Below are 22849 nucleotides of genomic sequence, written 5' to 3' on the forward strand. Positions count from 1 at the left end.
GAACTGTTTTCAAATGTGGCAACTAAAGATGTCCCAGCTGCTGAAGCTATAGATGTTTGTATAAAAATAGGAATTATGTAAATCCTAAATTCCAGATATGGAGCTGTCTAATCTATAGATGTGACATACATTGTAAACCTCAAAAATCCTATGTTGGCCTTACGTTCTCATCCTTTGTGCCATTATCTCATCTCATGCCCTACATGATCGAATCTGTTGAAGGAATGAAGAGGAGAGGATGTTCAGTGCAAGATGAGATTTAATTTTATTTCCAATAAGTAGCCTCTCAGTAAGTGTGGCCACAGAAGGCTGGTCTTTAGGCCTAAATCCCAATTCTGGTTTATCCAACGAATTGTGCTTTCTCAAGCCAACCTTTGCATTTCGTTCTCATGAGGAGGATAATTTGTGGTACATTGTTTTTAGTTCTCCCAGCCTTGGCTTCCATGTTCCTCATTAGTTTACTCATCACTGTTAAAGCCGCTAAAATCCCGTTGACCAATGTGATTTGAATAGCCTAATTCTGTGCAGGACCGTAGCCTTAAATTCACAGCCTTTAATTTCGTAGCTCGTGTTTGTGGAGAAAACCTGCGCCCGGGTTGATTTTTGACAGTGACGGCCTTCTCATTATCATGAATGATCACAGCTAACAGACGAGAACTAACGCCCTTCCACCACCCAATTTTCTGTTCCACTTGCAGCATTTCCATTATTTTATTTTATTTTTTTACTTGCACCTTAAACGCATCGTGAAAGAAACCCAAGAAAGTCCTGGCACCTGGCTGCAAAACACAAATGTCTCTTTTGCATTTCTGCATGTGCTTAGGTGTACTTCAATGGCTACCATGGTGACACTTCCGAAACAATTCTAGTGGGCAACGTGGATGAGTCTGGTCAAAAGTTAGTGGAGGTTGCCAGGAAATGTAGAGATGAAGCAATTGCAGCTTGCAGACCTGGGGCTCCTTTCTCTGTAATTGGAAACACAATCAGGTAAGCCTTATAGTGACAAGTAAAGGGAAGGCTGGCAAGTGGGACAAAGGTTATTGGTGGTTTGGTACAAAGCTGATGACATGTTTTATGATTCAGAACCATCATTTCAGTCTGATATCACTATGTGAACTGCCAGGCTGTAATGTTGTTCCCTGGGTAAGAAAGGATTTTTAAAAGCGAATTACACTAGACAGGGTCAGTGGATATAGCCCTGTAGGAAAAGCCAAAGACATTTCTAAGACTGGCTGGCTCCTTACCTTTGCAGGTACGATTGGTAGCTGCTTTGACTACCTTAATAAAATCATATTGGAGATGGAGGGGGGAGCGTTGTGTCTCTTGCCTGATAAATAATGCCAGCAAGGACTTTTTATCCATGCCACGAAGAACTGCTAAAGGTTGTCAGAATTATTCAGTGCTGCAAACCCCTTCCCCTTTTATAACAAAATGCATACAGATTTAAATGCAAGGGAGCTCCCTTTAGGAGGTCCATCCCATGTGAGAGGCTTTGATCCTGGAACAATATGATAAAACCAATGGTCCATCATGTTCTGGTCTATTAAAACGTATTATTTGATCCTTTTACTATTTGCACACATTTTTTTCTTTTTTAAAAATGTTGCGCCTTAATGCCCTTTAATTAATATGTTAATGCTATTGGGAAGAAATTGCATGCATCTCGACGCCTACAAAACCACGCATTGCTCAGAATCCTGAAAAGATGCTGTCTTCCCTTTCTCCCCCACCCCCCCTCTGTATGAATCTTCAAATACTTTAAGAGAAATAAGAAAAGAGAGCAGGAAAATATCAGTTTGATGTATTTATAGCTTTAAAAATATTGTAACAGAGTCTGAATCAAACTTTAGTAAAACCACTTTGGGTTATATCCGAGAAGCTTTTATTGAAGACTTTGTATAAAATTGTGTTTTTGACAGTTTTAAATTATAGGCTAACTAGCCTGGGGAAAAAGGATAGTGTCTATCTGTTCTTTCATAGGAAATGTTGAATCAGACCCCTACTGGGAAAAGAAATTTAATGCATATCTCACTATCTTACTGTCCATGAATGTAATAGAAGTGAATTCAAAATGTAGTTTTATTTTTGCAAATGGGATGAGTCGATGGCTGCAGCTCCATATTTTTGAACACCTAGGGTTCAACAAATTTACTGGTGGTGCTCTTGCATTTTAACAAAATTTATTCTCGAGTCGAAGGGGGCACAGAAGACGAGATTCTTATTCAAGCATTCTCTCGAGCGCTGCATTCATGGCTGTGTCTAAAGGGCATGTCAGCCTTTGATTCTCTCTGAGAGGTAATTATCCTTTTCCTGTCACGGAACAACAAATGATAGCTAACTACAGAGGAACATTTGCAGTAGTCACATTCATCAACTGCAGGGGAAAAAAAAATTCAATTTAATTGTGCAACACAGCTGCACATAGGCTTTTTGAGCATTGCTGTTGTTCTCCCTGTCTTGCTATTCCTCCCTACCAGATCTATTTTTTAAACTTTTTTTTCCCCTCCCTGCTTATTTTTCCCCCTCTTCCACCTCCCCCCCCACCCCCCATTTTTTTTTTTTTTTTTTTGTCTCTTCTTCCATTTTTACTCTCTGTACTTTCTTGTTAAAGTAATTTTCCTTTGTGGCTCTCGTTCTTTTTTTCCCCCCTCTCTCTCCCCCCCCCCCATTGAAGGCTATGAATGTAGAAAATTATCACAATTACTCATATAATTGAGCCTCTTTGTAGCAAGTGCAACTTCAGTCCCCTTTCTCCATCATGAAAATGGTTTCATTATAGGGTTTTTCATATTCTCTGACACCATCTACACAGAGGAAAAGGCGTGCAGATGAGATGTACTAGGAATAGGGTAGATCAGGAAGGTCACAGTGGGAATAATTAGCTCTGCTATGGAAAGAGCATCTAGGCCTTTTACCGCTACATAAATGTACTGTCCGTGGCTTTTAGTCACAAAAAAACTTACTAACAAATGGAGCTCCCGCCTACTACTTTGAAAAAAAGATTTGTATCAACACTACAATTTTCCATCATTAAGACTAATAACACAGAGCCTAGTATACATCAAGGGGAATAAAAAGAAAAATCTCACATTCAAGTGGCGACTGGGTGCTGACCTTTGTTCCCCGTTTTTTTTTGTGTACGACTTAACTCTTTACAAAAAGAGAGAGCCACACGCCACACCAACGCGCAGGTGAACTCCAGCCAGTGCTAGCAAAAGTAGCAGCGTTCACTTGGAAAAATCTGATAAATCTCCACGCAGGGTAATGCATTTCATTAGATTCACCGCATTAAGTCTAGCTGTATTTTTTTTTTTTTAAGGATAAATAGAAGAGCAGAATTGAAAGTGACATTAGCCTCTCTCCCCGCCCCCCCTCTTTTTTGCCTTTCCCCTCCTCTCAATGTTGATGCAGAGGTCAGTATTTCACCGCATGTAAATGCGTATGCAAAGCTTAGTTGAAAAGCAAATTAATTTGGATTGGTCGCAGTCACAATCACATCCAGAATAACAGACCCCCGGTCATCTGTGCTCCTACCTATTGTCTGTTTTAAATATGCTGGTTTGGCGGAACCAAGGCTTTTCCCGGCCTATTGCAATGTTGCATATGTAGGCTTTGTCACTGTATATTCATGTAAACAAGATGAGAGTTTGGTGGGGGAAATATATTGATTTCTTCCTTGCCGGCATTATAGGAGAGACCTATCAAAATTTGAATATGTCGCCTTCTTTCCACAAATGTGCTTGGTAAGCTTGCAGCGTGTATTTTGAGATTCCATAGAAAACACATTATGTTAATACATTGGATGCATTTGAATGGATTCTGTAATCCAGAATGTTCTTCGATTCTGGGACCAGAACTCAAAGAACTGTAGCGTATCTTATAGGAAGTCTATTCCGAGAAATGGATATATTTACAAGAATTATTTAGCAGATTGGTTTCCTTTGACTAGGCAATTACTAACCTACTTTTATTCCGTCCATTTAAGTTGACCGCCAGAATTCAGATGAAGTGTAATGACTGGATTTGAATGATCTTTATGTACACCTTCTGCGAGTTTTCTGTTAAAAAACCTCTGCAAGTTAGTTTCTAAAGCAGCGGGGCATGTTCCCTGGAAGTCGTTACTTAGATCTAAACAAACGAATGCAAACATAGTTGTAGTTAAATCAAGCCAATTTCAAACTTGTAGTTAAAATTACCGAGATAAGAGTATCAATAAATGGTTTTAAAATGTTTTAACTTATAAATATATGTTTTGATATTAACTTAGAACAATACAAAGGCAGACTTTTAAAAAAGAAATCTGTTTCTATCAGATTATGCACATTTAAACAATAAGTGGCTCAGGCAAAATAAGTCATTTTAATGTCATCTGTGATAGATTTTCTTTGACAGCTACTGTAAATTACAATTACACTGCTTCTCCCTGCATTTGAAAGTAAGCATTGCAATAAATTATCTTTTATTTCAATCCATCATGTCTGCCTTTCAGAAACAGAGCACCTTAAATAAAAGTTCAGCTCTATTGTAAGAAAAATATAGTAATTTGTGATAGTTTGAAACTAAAAATGTACCTTTCTTTAAGGAGAAAGCCCTAAATTGTGGGCTTTCAAAAAATATTATTAATTATACTTCATCGTTCATTGTCATTAGAGGGAATCCCTGAACTTGTGTATTCTCTTAAGTCTAGAACTGCTGCTTAAGGAAAATAGTTTAAATTCTCCCGGGAGCATTATGTAATCAACCGGGTAAACCATTGTGATACTGTTGGAAAAAATCCATAATCCAACATATAGGTTCCAAAGCCGGGTTGCATCTATGTTGGCAAAATTATGCCCTTTCCACCTCGATCAGTGCTGATTAACAGGGCAAGCGGGTTGCATTTGGCGAGGCGGACCCTTTCAGTGCTTCTGAATCAGAAATAAACCTGACGTCTTTGTGCATTTGTTTGTTAGCAGTTGCTTCCTGTCTCTCAGGTTCTGTAGCCATGGTTTGGTTCCCTGCCACACAAATGATTCCCACCCCCTCACCTTGTGTTACGTCCCTTCTGAGAATTACGCAATTTTTGCATTTGACAGTTGTAAGCCTGGCCGTTTCTTAATAAGCACCTTTCCTCCCTGTTCCCTTTTTAAAAAACAAAACAAAACCATGTATTTTTTTGCCTCTGTTATTCCCTCAACACGAGATTAGTAACACACATCTAGCAAACCTGCAGAGATGCGCAGTTACGCAAAACGTAAAAGAAGGTGGAATTCTGCAAACTTGGACCAGGTCGGAGGCTGAAAGGATAGGGCTCATCAGAGCTTAACAAGGGACTATAGACTTCTGTCCAGGAGAGACAGGTTTCTGTGCAGAACTCCTAGTACAGCCGTGTAAACTGTAGTCAGAACATTTGTTCTGCTTTTTCATCATAAAGCTAGTTTGAGCAGTCCTTTCACTTGGGTGCGAAGGTAGGCTCTTCTGTGCTTTCGTGGAGAAACATGCCATGTGAACTGGTGGTTCATGGCTGTCGTCAGCTTAGTTACCGTAGCAGCAATCCACCCCACCGCCCGTCAAAAAATTTTTTTTAGCTGCAAATATAGGAACTTTTGCTAACTCCACTGTCATAGATATGGTTAACATGTGCTGTTTGAGCGTGTACCCAAGCAACCTTGAGAGTCTTCACGTGGGCAGAAAACGTACTGGGTGGGCTGACATAAACTTCATAAGCTGCTTGCAGCGCAGAGCATACAGGTTCCATGTGCTTCAGTTGTGCTTCAAGCTTGTTTCTCCCTTGCAACGAAACCCTTGCGCCAACAATGCCTTGGCTCACATTGCAGCCATCTCCGTAGGCTAGGCTAGGCTTTAGGTCGAGACTAAGTGAAAATAGATTTAAAGGTAACATGCATTCTGCTGTAGTCAGTGGCGTAGCGTGGGTTGTCAGCACCCGGGGCAAGGCAAGTAATTTGCGCCCCGTAACCCGTGGATTTTAGCAGGGGGCAGAGAGCTGCGAGTACGAGCGCCCCCCCCCAGATGTTGCGCCCGGTGCGGGCGGCCCCCCCTGCACCCCCCACGCTACGCCACTGGCTGTAGTGCTCTGTAAGAGCTATTATTTTCGTAGGCGGAAGGGTATTTAAAATCTGCAAAGAGTGACATCATACTATACCATTTCCGAATCAAGCGTAGGGGGCAGGGGCTGTCACATATGTGACAGCTTCTCCTATATGTAAAGCTGATGTTCTAGGATAGAGTTGGCCATACATCCAGATTTTCTTGGACATTACCAGGATTTCAAAGGCAGAAATAACGTCTGGGAGGTGTTTCTGAAATATGACGCTTTGTCCTGGATCTTAGGCAAGTTAATTGAAAAGGCGCAGGTTTTTTTGGCATTTTTGTAAAAAAAGAAAAAGCTCAACTACTTTCGGATTTGTCTTAAAAAACAACTTTCTGGGTGCCCTGGTTTTTACTTTCTGAAATATGGCAGCCCTATTCTAGGAAGAAGTCTTCTAGGTGAAGTTTCCCCCCTACAAGTGTAACGTTCAGTTCAATCTTGCTAAAGGGGTGCTTGTATAGAAACAGTGTGCTGAAAATCTAGAGGTGGTGTGGTTGAAGGAAACAGTTGTCCAAGTTTGCACACTTGAATTGCCCTTTTGCACTCCTTGCTTCGGAGAAAAGGTCTTGTGTATCCAAGTGTTTCAAATCCATTTCCTAACTGTTGTCCTCTTCCATTCTCCCAAGTCTGCCCCACAATATTCAGGCTTTCTCAGTTGGAAAGACACGGAGTCCATAACAGAATCAGAGCACCAGATCTTTCTGTGTTCTTCCAGGCCATAAACACCTTCTCTCCCAGCTTTATTGACTAATCTTCTCCTAGCTGCTACTTTTTATTTCAGCTGAGAAAAGAAGGCAAGGAGGTAATTGTGAATCTTTGTCGCTACCTGCTTCAGTTGAGATTTCTTTCACCCGGTTCATTGTTGAGGGTTTACAAGTTCAGCATCTCTTCCCAAAGTTTTCCTTCAAAACACTTTTGTCACTTCGCACCTTGAACATCTAGACTCCGGTGGCTCGCTAGGGTCACACAAAATTTTGCAGGAAGAAAAAGCTTTCTGGGGCATAGCTTTTTGTCGTTTGACTTTCAAGCCCCAAACCAATTTTCCTGATGCCATCCCAGGAGAAACATTTTGGAGAAAGCTCTCGTCCTTCCTCTTTCTGTGGCACGTCAATGACACTTGCTGTTACTTTCTTTTTACTGGATCCCAAGTGGAGAAAGGGGAGATGGTTGGCCTTTTATCTTTCAACATCTCCTCTCTAGTCGTCACTGCGGATAGGTGAATCTGCTAGTTTTGTTTCTCTGTTTCTCATTTCCCCCATCTTTTGGTATGGATTTGGTACGATTTTTGCAAAATTGTGAATTCAGAAAGAAAGAAAGAAAGAAAGAAAGAAAGAAAGAAAGAAAGTCCTCACACAAACATGTCAGCATTTCAATCCGTATTCCTCCTAATACACACATTTTTCTTTGTTTGGAGAACCACATCCTAAAATTCATGTATTGTTCGTATATTTTTTCAGGAAGCGTAAATTAAACAGGATTGCACTAAAAGGCGAAAAGAAGCAAACTGTCTCCCATCCCTAGTTGTCACTTATGCCCCTAGAACACAAGAGCAGTGTGTGATTTCAAAGTGTGCTGTGAGAGGCCTTTTTCCCACACTTGTAGCTCTACAGCTCTGCCTCTCCCCGATGCATTATTATTATTATTATTATTATTATTATTATTATTATCTTTAAATGCTGGCTTTTGCGTGTCCACTAACTGACAAAAGGGCCTTGGGGCCTAATGTACATTAAAAATAGTTGGGTTTTGTCCTAGGAAATTTGGGTTCAGGTTTCCAGTTCATCCATGGTTTTACTGGTTGGCTTTGGGTAAAGAAATGGCTTTTAGCATCTATTCCAACATCTGCAAAATCGGAAAAAGCTAAGCATCTTGCAGAACTAGGCTTGCAAAGTGCCATTGTATCTTTACGAAGCACCGTAATGCCAGAGCCATCGGCAGAACTGTGTGCAAAAAAATTATTCAAGTGCAAAGTCATGAATGGAGGAAAATGCAGAAGAAACCTAGTTTGTGCTGTTGATTAGCTTAGACAGACACTGGCCTTTGAAATAAATGTTAAGTTCAGTTGAATTTCGCTGTGCTGATTTGCCTACTTTCTAAAAGGAGAGGTGCTGGATGATTTGTGTAGTCATCTCTGTCTACCACCTAAATTTATTTGTGTTTTAAAAATGATTGGTTGCCCTGATATAGAAGTATGCAAACACAACACAAAATAAAAGTGAAAGGTTTAAAAAAAATGGGAAGAGAAAGCTATCTAGAAATTTATTGCACCATCATTTTTTAAATTGGGTGGTAAAGTGGCTTGGCAGGCACCTCTATAAGAAAGATGCTCTATGACATGGAGTGCATTGGGCACACTGCAAGGTCTGATTTCTTTATAAGGTATGGAACATGGAATGTGGTCTTTCCTAAAAAGACCAAAGAAGTCCTTAGGCAAGAAAGTGCTCTCACAGACTGGTCCATCAGCAGGTCTACATCCCGCCGAGTTATCCAAGTACAACTCCTTATCAGAAGTTACAATCTCACATCAAAGCATCTTAGCTCAAATAGCATCGTGCCCAGAACTCCAGTATGATATGAAGCAGGGAAAAACTCAAGGACTTTGCTCACACAGCTTTCCTGGGACAACTATTCAGCCTTGGCTTTAAGATATCTGTGGATGGAGATACCCCCACATCTTTAAGCCAACCTCTGCTGCTGCAACCACTACTCTTCTGGACATAAGGTTGTTTATTAATTGTCCGGTTTAAATCTTTTTACCTTCAATTTGGGCTCATCATTATGTGTCTTGTGTGGTTACAGTAGACAAAGAGCTGCTGACCCTGATTCTGCTTAATTAAGGCAACTTTTCTATCTGACCGTAGTTATCAAGAGAGTCACAATAATGAATTTTCTGCCATGAAATTGATAGTAGGCAATTTATTAACACAGTAGCCAGGAGTGGTTTGAAGATTGATTATGGTGTGTTTATAAAGGTTGGGATTCAGCTACGTTGCTGTGTGTGCGGAACGAGGCCCACTTGTGCAAAGGAGCTTGCCCCTTCTCTTCTCCCCCAAGCCCCCAAAACCCCTAAATATGTTCTGGGAGTTTGAGGGGGCGAACCAAGAACAAGCGTAGTGGGTGGGTGGGGAGTCTTATTGCATGACCAGACCTTGTTCCCTACACTTGATACCCCACTTAGCACTATGGTGAATTCAACCCATGGAATTGTACTAAGTTGTCTCCTTAGTACAAGAACATCTGCCTATGCCAGGGGTCTCTCTTCTCCTCTCTTCCCATATTCACCCACCTGCACACATCTGTTCTGTGTTACCACCACCACCACCACACAATACTCCAGAGCAGATTTGGGCCACACACCACAAGGGCAGAAAGAAGAGGAAGCCCTGACTTCACACTAATAGGACAACTTGGTTGGATGCTACCATAGATGGGGAAGAGTCCAGTGCCAACATGGACACGATGCCTGCAAGTGGACTCCCATAGGCTCAATAGGCCTTGTTTTCTCCCCACACCACACATACACTTGCACACAGGCAACACACCGGGGCATTACAGTAAATGAGAGGGGCCTGCCCATTGCCTCGGTCCAGTATATCTGAAGGAGCATTTCCACCCCCATCGTTCTACCCGGACACTGAGGTCCAGCACCAAGGGCCTTCTGGCGGTTCCCTCATTGTGAGAAGCCAAATTACAGGGAACCAGGCAGAAGGCTTTCTTGGTAGTGGCGCCCGCCCTGTGGAATGCCCTCCCACCAGATACCAAAGAGAACAACAACTACCAAACTTTTAGAAGACATCTGAACGCAGCCCTGTTTAGGGAAGCTTTTAATGTTTGATGTATCACTGTATTTTAATATTTGGTTGGAAGCTGCCCAGAGCGGCTGGGGAAGCCCAGCCAGAAGGGCAGGGTATAAATAATAAATTATTATTATTATTATTATTATTATTATTATTATTATTATTATGCCACCCAGGTCCTTGGGCATCTTTCCAGTCTGCAGGATGAAATTCATTCAGACTCCATGTCAGAGAATAAAGAAGGATCATGGCTCTATAGAGGCTGATGGGAATTTTCTGTCTTTAGTACAGGCACAATAGGATTAGACTATGTCTGTAATATGCTCAAGGTCCAGGGTGACTAACAGCCTTTAATATATATAAGGTAAGATCAGTGGGTGACAGTTTTTTCTACAGACCTTTCTCCCACCTCACCCTTTGGTTTTGGTGGCATGCTCCCCCTTTTAAGGCAGCAGGGGTGCTGTCTTAATTGCACATTAAAAATAAGCTAACATAATCCCAGAATCTTTGGGCATACAGAGTATGGGGATGGTTTAACATCGCGCTTTCTGCGCAAAGGTTGTACACACACCAGATTTCTCTATTCGGATTACATTTCCCTTAAGCTTTCATTACTGCTGTTCCGTCCGTTAAATGACAGACTAGCAATGACCTATGTGTCTTGGTCTGCCTGAGCCCAGTGCAGTTAAAGTTCTTCAGATGAACCCACTCTTGCCCCAAAATAAAATAAAAAAGATGGGGAGGTTTTGTGTGAATGCAAGTAACACCCAAAGAATTGGTCTGGGATAAGCTTGTACAAACATTTGGAACCCAACTGCAAACTACAATAGAAGAAAAAGATGAGTCAGATCTCATCTTTCCAACAGGGGAGAGCAGACAAGGATTGTTTTCTAAGGTAAGCCAAGGAGGGAAAAATTGTCCCTCTTCAGTCAGGTGTAATTTGCAGCACAGTTGCACAGCATGAGACCTCACTTAGGCAGATGCCCATCTCTCTATTGTCAGCATAGATGCTGCATGGGATCTGCACCTCAAAAGTGTACTACACTGGTGGTTTGACTATTTATACATTAACTTCTGCCCACTGCTGACTCACAACCGGCTTGTAAAGTAGTCAAGCTCTTAGCGGTGGTTCTGTGGTCCATCAGAACTGTGTGTTGTTACTCTTGGGCTTTAGCGAACCTGAATTCATCTCTCTGGGGAGCTGTGAATAGGAATATGAACAACCCACCCGTTGAGAGGTTGATTTTTAGAACCATAAAGCACCCAAAAGTTTCAGTTGGTAGGTCTCACAATGAAAAAGAAACTATTGGTTTTAATGCATTCCACGACCCCTTTAAGATGGGTTAATGGAGGGGTCACCATCCCTTTTCGGCCCATGGCATATTTGCAAATCAGAGAAACTGCCATGGTAAAGGTAAATGACCCCTGGACAGCTAGGTCCAATCAAAGGCAACTGTGGGATGCGGCTTTCCTCTCGATTCAGGCTGAGGGAGCCGGTGTTCGTCTACAGCCAGCTTTCCGAGTCATGTGGCTAGCATGACTAAACCGCTACTGGTGCACAGAAGACTGTGAGATGTGCCAGCGCGTTTATCTTCCCGCTGCAGCTGTACCTATTTATCTACTTGCACTGGTGTGCTTTCGAACTGCTAGGTTGGCAGAAGCTGGGGCAGAGCAACGGGAGGTTACTCTGTCGCGGGGATTCGAACCGCCAACCTGATCGGCAAGCCCAAGAGGCTCAGTGGTTTAGACCACAGCGCCACCCGCACCCCTTAAACTGCCATGGATATCCTACACAGCCCACAACCATGCACACACTGCAACCTATTCTGTTGGTTGCAAAATTATTATTATTAGTAGTAGTATACCGCCCTATACCTGTAGATCTAAGGGCGGTTCACAAGATAAAAGTCCAATATGAAAAACACAAAATACATAATAAAAATAAGAACAGAAACAAACCAGTAATCCCCCCTTCCACAACACATTTAAAAGGCCATCGGATGTCAATCAGCCCAAAGCTTGGTTAAAGAGGCAAATCAAAAGGGCCCTTGAATACTTTATTTCAAGTCTAATCTCAGCAAAGGATGGGAGGGAACACTGTGGGCACCAGGGAAGGCTTCCTCAGGGGCATATGCACCCGTGGGCACCACTTTGGCCAACCCTGGCTTAGAGCCATTTGGCACTGAGCTCAGGAATGCTGAATTCCCAGCTGTTTTGTGGCTCACTTCGTGTGTGCCCCGTGGCGAAAGACGCGCCAAAGAAATCTTCCTGCAGAAACCAACAGTGAAAGCTACTAGAATATTCGCCAAATGTCTGTGAAATCACAGCAGGAAATAAAAAATGTGGTGGGTGTATGTTTGTTGTAAATACTCTTCCCCCATTGCCTATTCACATGCCCTAATCACACACCCACACCCCCCATTCTGCCATTTGTACACAGACACCCCACATTATTCTCGTACTCTTATGTCTAATAGCTTCTCACCAATACAATAGTTGTAGCTCCTTGTGTACAGGACACACAGGCGCTGATGAGCTAATGGCAAATTCCATATAAATTTCGTTTTTTTAAAAAGCATTTTCATAGCGTTTTTTAAAATCTGTGTAGATCCAGCCTATATCTGTTTCCAGCCACAGAATACAGCCCCACCTGTAAGTTCTTCATGCTAGCAGCTTAGCTTGTTAGCAGTCAGTAAGAAGCATTATTGGCATGCGGTACAATTATGTCTGCTCATTGTTTTGTGTTATTGTGAGCCACTTTGAGCTCAGGGTTGCTCAGAAAGGCAGAATACAAATACTAAGTCAAAACATATAAGCATTCTGTTACATCACAGACCTTCAGGCAGTAACAAGGCATAGGGCATCTTTGCAATGAAATAAAACCAGACTTCTGTCTTGCAGCCAATGGGGATATTTGTGTGGTTTTACCTCCAGTGTATGTTGACTCTGGGGTTTTTTGGGGGGGAAGCAGATTTGTTAGGCTATATTTGTTAGGTTAGATTTGTTGATTGGAAAACCACCACTTGCAGAAATCTGGCTTCTACCTAACTCTTAAAGAATACAGGATAAAGGATGGTATATGAAGCATTTGCAGCCTTCCACCCCCCATGAAAACTCCTCTGTATTTGGTAGCTGTAAGGGAATCTGCGAAGAGGCAGAGGCGTTTGCATATTTGTGACATGCTTGTCTGAACAGAGTGAGAGTAATGCTTCCTGTCGAGACAAATTGATTTTATTTATTAAAGATGCTGAAACAATTGTTGAGAGGGGCAGTGAAGAAAAGTAAACCCGAGCAGCAGCAACAAAAAGGTCCAATGTTTGAAGAACATGTGTCCTCCAGAGCTGCTTTTCTGCTCCGAAAATCCAACCCCCCCCCCCAAAAAAAATAAAATTAGTGCAGCCTTGGTCTACATTTTTGATCTAGAAACCCCATGCTTCATTTGCTCCCAGACATCTGCTTTCCACAGCTCCCTTTCCACTTGTCTTCTGCCCTTGCACACAGTATGAGGGTGTGGCTGATTTCCTTTCTCTTTGACTTTCCTTTCTTCATATCTCCATTTCCCATTGTTTCTTTCACTCCACGCTTTCCTGACTATGGTGGTACCTCAGGTTAAGAACTTAATTCTTTCTGGAGGTCCGTTCTTAACCTGAAACTGTTCTTAACCTGAGGTACCACTTTAGCTAATGGGGCCTCCCGCTGCTGCCACACCCCTGCCACGCGATATCTGTTCTCATCCTGAAGCAAAGTTCTTAACCTGAGGTACTATTTCTGGGTTAGCGGAGTCTGTACCCTGAAGCGTCTGTAACCCGAGGTACCACTGCATTTTGTGTCTCTTTCTCCAGTGCCCCTCTAACATTTCTGTCCCCCTCCCCTCTTCTCCCATTAGAAGCCTGCTCTGATCTTAAAATGTTGTGAGACTTTTTCAGAACTCCACCTCACAGTATCCTTTCCCCTCTGCCTTTCATGCTGTTGTCTCTGTCTCTTTCCTCAGCTTCTTCTTCATTGCCTACTTTGTACATGCCTACTCAGCCAGCTTGTCTCCGAGCTCCCAGCTTCCCTACTTCCTGAGATTTCTTCCCTCTTCTCACCCTGGCACACAAAACGTCTCCTCTCCCTGGGGCCAGTGCGCGGTTTAATCCCAGCCAAACTAGCAACCGTCCCTTCCCTCATAGAAGCAGAACTGCAAACATGGACAGCTTTGCTCTCCCAGCATCTAGAAGGTTTGTAAACAATATTCCATGCTGTCACACCGGCTCAGCCAATCAGTATCAGAGGCTTCACTGGCAGAAACACAATGCAGTATGGATGTGCAATATACTGTATTGTTGTCACCTTTCACAATATTACATCCAATAGTATCAAATTCTACTGTTCTGAATGGGCATTTCAGACATGCATTAGAAACTCTGCCCAAATGAATGGATTACACGTTTACATCCTTAGATGATCATCCACTGACTAGCGATGATGATTAGAAGCCCATGCTTTAGCCAGCTGTTCTGCTTTGATTGATTTATATAGTGTATATTTCAGACTATATTTTGAATGAAAATACAGTTGGGGAATTTTTTTAAAATTACGTTTAAATTTTTATTCTAACAAAGTAATAAAAATGTGCACCCCACCCCTGAGACCATGCCATTATAACTATCCAACCTCCCAAAATTTTAACACCTCTTGTGATGGTTCGACCCCTTTCCGTTTTAGCGGTACAAATTCTACAAATACCTTCCATATCTCCTCAAAATAATTTCTCCAGCATATTCCCCGTCTTGCCTTAATAGCACATGTCATTAATAGCTATATCCCACACTTCTTTATACAATTCTTCCATTTTATATTCATCTGGCCCCTTCCACTTCCTAGCTATCATAACTCGTGCAGCTGTCAATGAATTTGTCAGCAAGTCCTCCATAGCCTGCGAACCTTCCACCCCCGTTGTAAATCAATAACAATGCTACCTCTGTACTTTTGGTCAGCTTTGACCCAGTGATTTCTGTTATCTCCTTAAACACCCTTTGCCAAAAAAATTGTACATATTTACACCCCCACCACATGTGAACACAAGTCCCCTCCGACATAGCACCGAATATTCCTTGTTTATTTGATTTAATCTTACTGGTGTTAAATACCATCTCCATACAGTAATTACAGTAATTTTCTTTTATCCTTATAGACCTTTTCTACGTTCATTTCTCTTACATTTCCCCCCAGCTTTGACTATTTACCTGCCTGTTGTCTCCTTTTCCCACACCTCTTTCTGCTTTCTACTAATATTTTATCAATTTCGCTGGTTTCCCCTTTTTAAACTATATTTTCTTCTTTAGCTCCCTTTTTTAAAATCTCTCCCCCCCCCAAATTTTGTATATTCTTTGCATTTCTTGTTTTCCCTTCACAATTTCTTTGTTCATTGCTCCAGTTGTATACAGTTAAACAAAGTTATTTTACTTCCTGATAGAGTTCCTCTTATTTGTTCTTTGCTTCTCATTTTCTCCACCCATTCCTTTATTTTAAGTATTTTCTTCTCTTTCGCTTCTTTTTCAATTTCCTTTTTAAAATTTGCTGGGAAGGGGTGGGGTGGGGCGAAACTTCTGTTGCTGCTTTAGAGTAAAGCATGAAAAAGACAGTCTCCATTAGTGTCTCAAGATAAGCAGGAAGAAAAAGTCAGGCAAACCCAAATAGAAAATTGATTAAATTATTTTGGCACCAGCAAGCACACACTTGGAGAAAAGCAGAGAGATATACAAAGGCTTAGTGCTTCATGGAGGGGGGGGATAATGAATCGCTTGTTCTTATCTCTTTTTTCTGTTCATTTTTATGTGTTAAGTGAGAAAACTGTTAACTTCCTAGCTTCTCATTTCAACTGCTCTTTTCGGTGACTCTAGTGAAACAATTGCGTTTTTAAAAAAACACCTCTCAAATCCTAGTGAGATTTTTTTTTTTGGAAAAAAAAGAAAAGAAAAATCTTTTAACTTCCATGTTCCTTCTTCTTTGTGTCATTACTTAACTCCCTGTGAGTATTTAGGAGATCCATAAAGACATTTGAGCTATCATACATTTGAGATCTATACTCTGCTGTGCTCCAGAATCAAACAAAATACTGTAATAGCTAAAGATTTTTTTTGTTGGTGTGGTAGGCAAGCAGTAGCTAATCTATAGGGCCTGTTCAAAAAAAAAAAAATCCATTCAAGGTGTTATCTGTGAGCAACATTAAAAGTTATTGACCTAGTTCTTCAGTCTCCTACTTTCCAGCTCTGGGGTGCCATTCACTGTAATGGCAGCGCTATTGTAGTGGCAGCACATTCTTGAGCAATGGGGCAGATGTGTGGGCAGATGCAACAAAAGCTCCATGTAAATAGACCCAGAGGAAGGAATCAAGTCCTCACCTTCACGGGCAGATAGGGCGATTTATTTGAAATCAAACTGGCAAGTATAGTCAACTTTTTTCAAAATAAAATAAATGTAGCTTCTTTAAATGCCTCGACCCTTGGGCTTCTGCTAAGCTCATAAACTGTGTGGAAATCAAAGCCCCTGTGTGAGAGACAGGAAAGGGGAAATCTCAAAGGGTGAGAGGCTGGGATAAGAGAGGGGCACCCCCAGGTGAGAGCAGGAAGGGTACCCCCTTTTCTGGGTGGGGCAAAAGTTTGTGAGAGAGGATCCTGTATTTTTCTATCTCTTCTATCTTTTCTTTGTTCTTTTATTCTCTTTTTTTTGTGTGTGTGTGTGTAACTAGCTTGTCTTATATTGTGCTGTGAAAAGTGTTAATGAATATATACAATGGTACCTCGGTTTTCGAACGTCTCCATTGATGAACATTTCGGAACTCGAATGCCGAAAACCCAGAGCTAAGTGCCTCCTTTTTCGAAAGCGCCTCAGAAGTTGAACGGCTTCCGCTGAGTGTTTCTCAATTTTCTCAATTAAATTTGCAGACTGCCCTTTGCACCTTGGTTTTTGAACGTTTCAGAACTCAAACGGTCTTCCAGAACGAATTACGTTCGAAAACTGAGGTACCGTGTGTGTGTGTTAGTTATCACATGCCCACTGCAAATAACACAGGATGGTGGCTCTGTTAAGAGAGGTAATTGCAACATTTCCACATCAAAAGTATATACATGGCAGAGTTTATGAATGCAGTCTCTCATGCCTTCCATATACACACTGACATACTACTGTGCTCGTTTCAAGAGTAAAAGATAAAGATAAAGGACCCCTGGATGGTCATGTCCAGTCAAAAGCAACTATGGGGTGTGGCACTCATCTCACTTTCAGGCTGAGGGAGCCGGTGTTTGTCAACAGACAGATTTCCAGGTCATGTTGCCAGCATGACTGAACAATTTCTGGTGCAACGGGACACCATCACGGAAACCAGAGCGCACGGAAACGCCGTTTACCTTTCTGCCACAGTGCTACCTATTTATCTACTTGCACTGCTTTCGAACCCCTAGGTTGGCAGAAGCTGGGACAGAGCAACAGGAGCTCACGCCATCGTGCAGATTTGAACTGCTGACCTTCTGCTCGGCAAGCCCAAGAGGCTCAGTGGTTTAGACCACAGCACCACCCACGTCCGTGTTGTAGGAAACTACAGCAGCCATTTGTTGTCTCTATGGTGATGCAATGCAGCTCTTAAGTGAGGCTTTTGTGGAGCAGGAATTGGAGCAAGTGGGACCCTAGACTTTCATCCAATCCACTTTCATTCCATGCAATTCCCTTTTAAGTGGTGATGGTGGTGGTCTTAAATTCCAGTAAGAGTGCCTAAAGAGTCTTCTAGCAGTTCAAAAACACATCAAAGTACAAGTAGATAAATAGGTACCGCTGTGGCGGGAAGGTAAACGGCGTTTCCATGCGCTGCTCTGGTTCGCCAGAAGCGGCTTAGTCATGCTGGCCATGACACCAGCTCCCTCGGCCAATAAAGCGAGATGAGCGCCGCAACCCCAGAGTCGGCCACGACTGGACCTAATGGTCAGGGGTCCCTTTACCTTACCTTGTATCTTAATGCTGTGGAAACTGTAGCTCGTTAGCAAATTGCCAGCCTGTGCAAATTTGTGTTCTACTCTGGGAAAATATTGACCTTTTCTATTAAAATATATATATTAATTTACCGGTGTCAACTCCACATGTAAACTTGGCCGTTTAAAAGTGCTTGGGAATGCAACCTAAAGGTTTTGTCCACTCGGCAATTGTGGTGGCTCCATTGTTCCGTCCAAATGCATTAAAATTGCACCTGAGGAGAGAGGTGCTCAACCATGCCTATTTGCTGTGATGACGGCCTTCGGGGAGAGTAACAATTTGGTTTTTATTAATATCAGATGTACTCTCGGAGTCGAAAGAGCTTGCTTGGGGAGGAGCAATGGCTTCGTTTTAAGGCAGGCTCCTTTGTGTGCTGAAGGGCACACATTATAAGTCTCCAATTAAAAGGATCTCAGCAGACCCTGGAGAGCCGGCTGCTGGTTGGAACGGATGCTACTGAGCTCGATGGAACCAATGAGCCGACTCGGTGCAAGGGGCTATCAAAATAGCATTTGTGCCCCCTCCCGATTTGTGCCTGGATTTGTAGAAGAAATGATTTGGGGTTTGTCTTTCCGCTTGGCCCTAATGCTCACACCGATGCGATGATTGGTAGAACTTTAAAAAGCATTGCCTTCTTAGTTACCCTATCTCCAGTCCCATGATAAACATTACTTTGCTTTTAAAGGGTCGTCTGGTTTTTTAGTACCCTGTGAAAGAAGATTCCTCTCTTTGTCTTCCGAAGCCCGAAAACTCACTGCTAAAGTTACCCACCTTATTGTGTCTTCCTGGGACAGAGAGCTTTTTATGGGAGGCCACAATCTTTTTAAAGACAGTGTTTGCTATTCCGTAGGTAAAGCACATGGGAAGCGCATTGGAAATGTGACAGAATGGTTACATTGCTCAAAGAACGTCGTTTAACCCGCACTGAACTTGCAGCACTGAAATTTACTGAAGTCCCTAATGGGTTAATTGAAACAAGCGTGAATACGTATCTGAACAGATTTAACGTTTGATTCATTCTTTGAATTCTGGAGTGTCTTTTTCTTTCCTGTTAAATGCTTTCGCTTTTGCTCTCCTTTAAAGCCATATAGCCCGTCAGAATGATTTACGAGTGTGCCCCTACTTCGTTGGGCATGGGATAGGATCTTACTTCCACGGTCACCCGGAAGTTTGGCATCATGGTAAGAACGTCCCTCCATCATCTGTTCATGAGCCTCGCACTTAGTGTTCACATGCAGGAGATGTGCTCCTCCTTTCCAGCTTTAAAAAAGAAGAAGGGGGGAATGCAAGTGGGAAATAGTCTTAAAACAGCTAGTGTGGTGACCGCCAAATGTTGTTGGACTACAACTCCCATCAGCCCCAATTAGCATGGCCAGGAGCCAGGAACGATGGGTGTTGTAGTCCAATCACATTGGAAAAGCTGAAGTCTGCACTCGTCACGTCTGGCACAATTGCCACAAGCCTGCATGTATCAAAAGACACTGGGGATTGCTTGCAGGAGTGTTCTTGAGGAGTAGTTTAAGACCCTTGAGCCCTGCCTCTTTTATGCTGGGCCCTATATCTCCTACCCTTCCCTGCCCTTATTTGTATTCATGTTTATTTTGCATAAAGGGACTCCCAGCCTTGCTGCAAAGCTCAGCGCTGGTGAGACCCCAGCCACCTAAATGTGCTCAGAGACACCGGATCTTGCATCGATACATATAAATAGCATGTGCCCATTTTCATAATGGGTCTGTACCCTGAATCTTTTTAAATATCTAGCAGCACCCCTGGCTGAGCGAGACTGTTAAAATTACAACAACAAAACACAAACCCCGGATGCATTACTGATCTCAACAGTTTCCGGAGTTGCATTTTGTTTGAGGTTCTCCCTGTTAGGGTATAGTTCCATTCCACCTTAAAAGGGTACAGGCATGACATTTGTGTATTACATGCCTGTTTACTTCCAGCTCTCGCTGGGACTTACTTCGGTTGAATGTAGCATGTGCATGTGATACACAAACGTCATGCCTGTACCCTTTTAAGGTGGAATGGAACTATATCCTAACACTCCCCACCTCCAAACAGACTCCAGTTCCCGTCAGCCACAGCCAACATAATCAGTAGCCAGGGATTATGGGAGTTTTACTCCATAACATCTGATATCTGAGCAGTGGCGTAGCGTGGGTTGTCAGCACCCGGGGCAAGGCAAGTAATTTGCGCCGCCCCCCCCCCCCCCGCTGCACTGTCCCTCCCCCAGATAGCCCCTCGCTCTCTCTCCGCACCACACCGCACGCCTGGCACCCTCCCCTCCACAGTGGGCGGCGACCCGGCGGCTCGGATCGGATTCGCACAGCCAGCACTGCAGTGAGAGAGAGTGAGTGAGCCAGGTAGGGGCAGAAAGCTGCGAGTGCGAGCGCCCCCCCCAGATGTTGCGCCCGGTGCGGCCGGCACCCCCCCTGCACCCCCCACACTACGCCACTGTTTCTGAGTATGCCCCCTGATTGGTTGGTCATGGGATCAGAGCCGTCTTCCCCATTGGTGTTAGTGGTTCGTTGCACCAGGGCGCCAGCCTCTCAGGGGCGCCCCAGCGAGTGGGGGAGCTGCACAGCTTTGCCGGCAGCCTCCCCTTTCCCTGCATGCCCGCCAGCTGTGCCCCTGACAACTATATGGCTGGCAGGCATGCAGCTTCCCTCCCCAGCCTCTGCATCTGCTAAAGATGGTCCTGGTCATTGTCCTCCTGCTGTGCATCCCAACGCCAGAGAGCATGGCCACCAGCATGTTTTCTTGCTCGATCGCTGCCACAACGCCGGGGATCGGGGCGGTGGGGGAGGCAGAGGACATTTCCCACACACACCCTTGCTTGGAGTTGCCGGGGGGCGGGCGCCAAATATGCTTAAGATGGCCCTGCATGGGATAGGATCTTACTTCCACAGCCACCTGGATGTTTGACATCATGGTAAGAAGGCCCTTCCATTAGCTACCCCTGCTTTAGACTGAAGGGATATCTACTGTTGGGAGTTAGTTTGGTTGTGGGGGATGTTGCGTGGTTGTTTTAAGATCTTGACGTGTTGCAAGACTATAGGGCAGCGTGGTCAACGTGCCTTCCAGATAATTGTTTGATAACAACTCTCATCAGCCCTAGCCAGCATGACCAATGATTAGGAATTGAAGTCCAATAACATTGGGACTGGGACGCGGGTGGCGCTGTGGGTAAAAGCCTCAGCGCCTAGGGCTTGCCGATCGAAAGGTCGGCGGTTCGAATCCCCGCGGCGGGGTGCGCTCCCGTCCTTCGGTCCCAGCGCCTGCCAACCTAGCAGTTCGAAAGCACTCCCGGGTGCAAGTAGATAAATAGGGACCGCTTACTAGCGGGAAGGTAAACGGCGTTTCCGTGTGCGGCTCTGGCTCGCCAGAGCAGCAATGTCATGCTGGCCACGTGACCCGGAAGTGTCTCCGGACAGCGCTGGCCCCCGGCCTCTTAAGTGAGATGGGCGCACAACCCTAGAGTCTGGCAAGACTGGCCCGTACGGGCAGGGGTACCTTTACCTTTAACATTGGGACTACCCCAAGTCTCACTACCTTCTGGAAAACGTGGGCTGAAGGATTTTCTTACGTATAAAGTCATCACGATCTTTTACTGCACTGAAGCTGCTCGAGTCAGCTTTACCATTCCCATCTATCGTTCTAAACAGGCTGGTGTGGAGAGTTTGCAGAGACATGTTGAATTCCCGGTGACCACAGCATCAAGGGAGGACTTTGGGATCACAGCTGAAACACACAGCTTTTGTGTTGCCCTTTGGAGGCTGCCCATTGTTTAACTGAAAGCTGTGGCAGGGTGACATTTCGCAGGCAGCGTATTTAGCCTCCATTTCTGCAGATAGGACTTGAGTGTTTTGGTTGCAAACAGGGAGCCTCTCCTGGAGTGCCAAGCTGAAGTGCTTTTGCTCTCCCTGATGCATCTTCTGAAATAAGCTGTTGCTTACAAAAGTTCGTGCCGCAGCCAATCTATTGTTGGCACCTGTCTGTCTCGAGAGACAATGGAGTATGCCTCCAGGGGTGAAGTCAGACCAGCACCAAAGTGACCTCCCCTGAGCACAAGCCTGGGCAGTGTGTATAGAGGTCCTGAGCTACCCAGAGAGCAAGACTCCCCTCTCAGCCTCGCTGATGTGCTCCAAAGGAAAGCAGAGCAATAGGTTTGGCAACAGCTTGGCTGCAGGAGTTGCCGGAAGGAGGCATGCAAACGACCATCCAACTATCTTAGGGACTCCACTCTCAATTTGTGTAAGGTTTACTCCTTAGCCTTTTCTTCTCTGGAAGATATCTCACACGGCAGGAGAGGTTTAGGATCAGAATGTTCCTTCTCCTAGGTGGGCTATCTTCCCAACTGGATGAGCCCCATCTGCCCCTTACTTTCCTCTCCGTCACGTGCAGAAACTGCCTTCTTGACCATTGGACCCACTATGGGCTAAGTTCACCCTTAACACTGGGCTCTCTGAAATTAGAGTGGAGCTTTGAGGATAATCTGAATTGAACCCTGCCCAGTAATTCAGTATCATTTGACAAATAAGAGCCAGGATTTAGGGTCCGGGTGTGTCTGCCCTCCCCCCCAAGTAGACTCCGGTTCCTGTCGCTATTGCCCTTAGAATCATAGAGTTGGAAGAGGCCCCTTGACTTTTTTAGCTGAACTGAGAAAGGACGGCACAAGTTGTTCCAAGGTAGAGATTCTTACTGACGTTGGAGTAGTGGAAGAAGCAGATGAGAAGCTCCAACTTTTCTTTGATGCAGTGTGACACTCACTTCCTTTGTTGTGGTTTCCCCTCCGAATAGAATTGTGAATCAACTTTGTGCAGCAGCAAAACCATGCCCAGGGCTCAGTGTTGTTAATAAAAGTCAACTCCTGGCAATCGCCCCAACCTCACCCTTTTGGTTACATGGGCACTTGGAAAGCAAAGAACTAGGACAGAAGTGGGCAGGGGTG

The 22849-nt window shown here is 43.9% G+C and overlaps 1 protein-coding gene and 1 long non-coding RNA gene across 8 annotated transcripts in view; one reads left to right on the forward strand and one right to left on the reverse strand.

Moving 5' to 3' along the window:
* METAP1D (methionyl aminopeptidase type 1D, mitochondrial) overlaps window positions 1–22849 on the forward strand; it is a 99136-nt gene that overhangs the window by 73211 nt on the left and 3076 nt on the right. For 6 of the 7 annotated variants that reach the window (XM_083412927.1, XM_083412928.1, XM_083412930.1 and 3 more), the window contains 2 exons: window positions 824–987; window positions 18976–19073. In XM_083412927.1, coding sequence (XP_083269053.1) covers window positions 824–987; window positions 18976–19073 — 262 coding nt within the window. Of the gene's footprint in view, window positions 1–823; window positions 988–16814; window positions 17111–18975; window positions 19074–22849 lie in introns of those variants that run through there. The other variant, XM_083412929.1, reaches the window with a different exon arrangement.
* On the reverse strand, window positions 900–9721 carry LOC310665072. The gene is made up of 3 exons (XR_014505169.1): window positions 6061–9721; window positions 3966–5886; window positions 900–965 (listed from the first exon to the last, which is right to left on the reverse strand). It is a non-coding gene; the product is annotated as an uncharacterized lncRNA (long non-coding RNA).

Source organism: Podarcis tiliguerta (genome assembly GCF_965153285.1).
Source record: "Podarcis tiliguerta genome assembly, chromosome: 1".
Taxonomy (NCBI): Eukaryota; Metazoa; Chordata; class Lepidosauria; order Squamata; family Lacertidae; genus Podarcis; species Podarcis tiliguerta.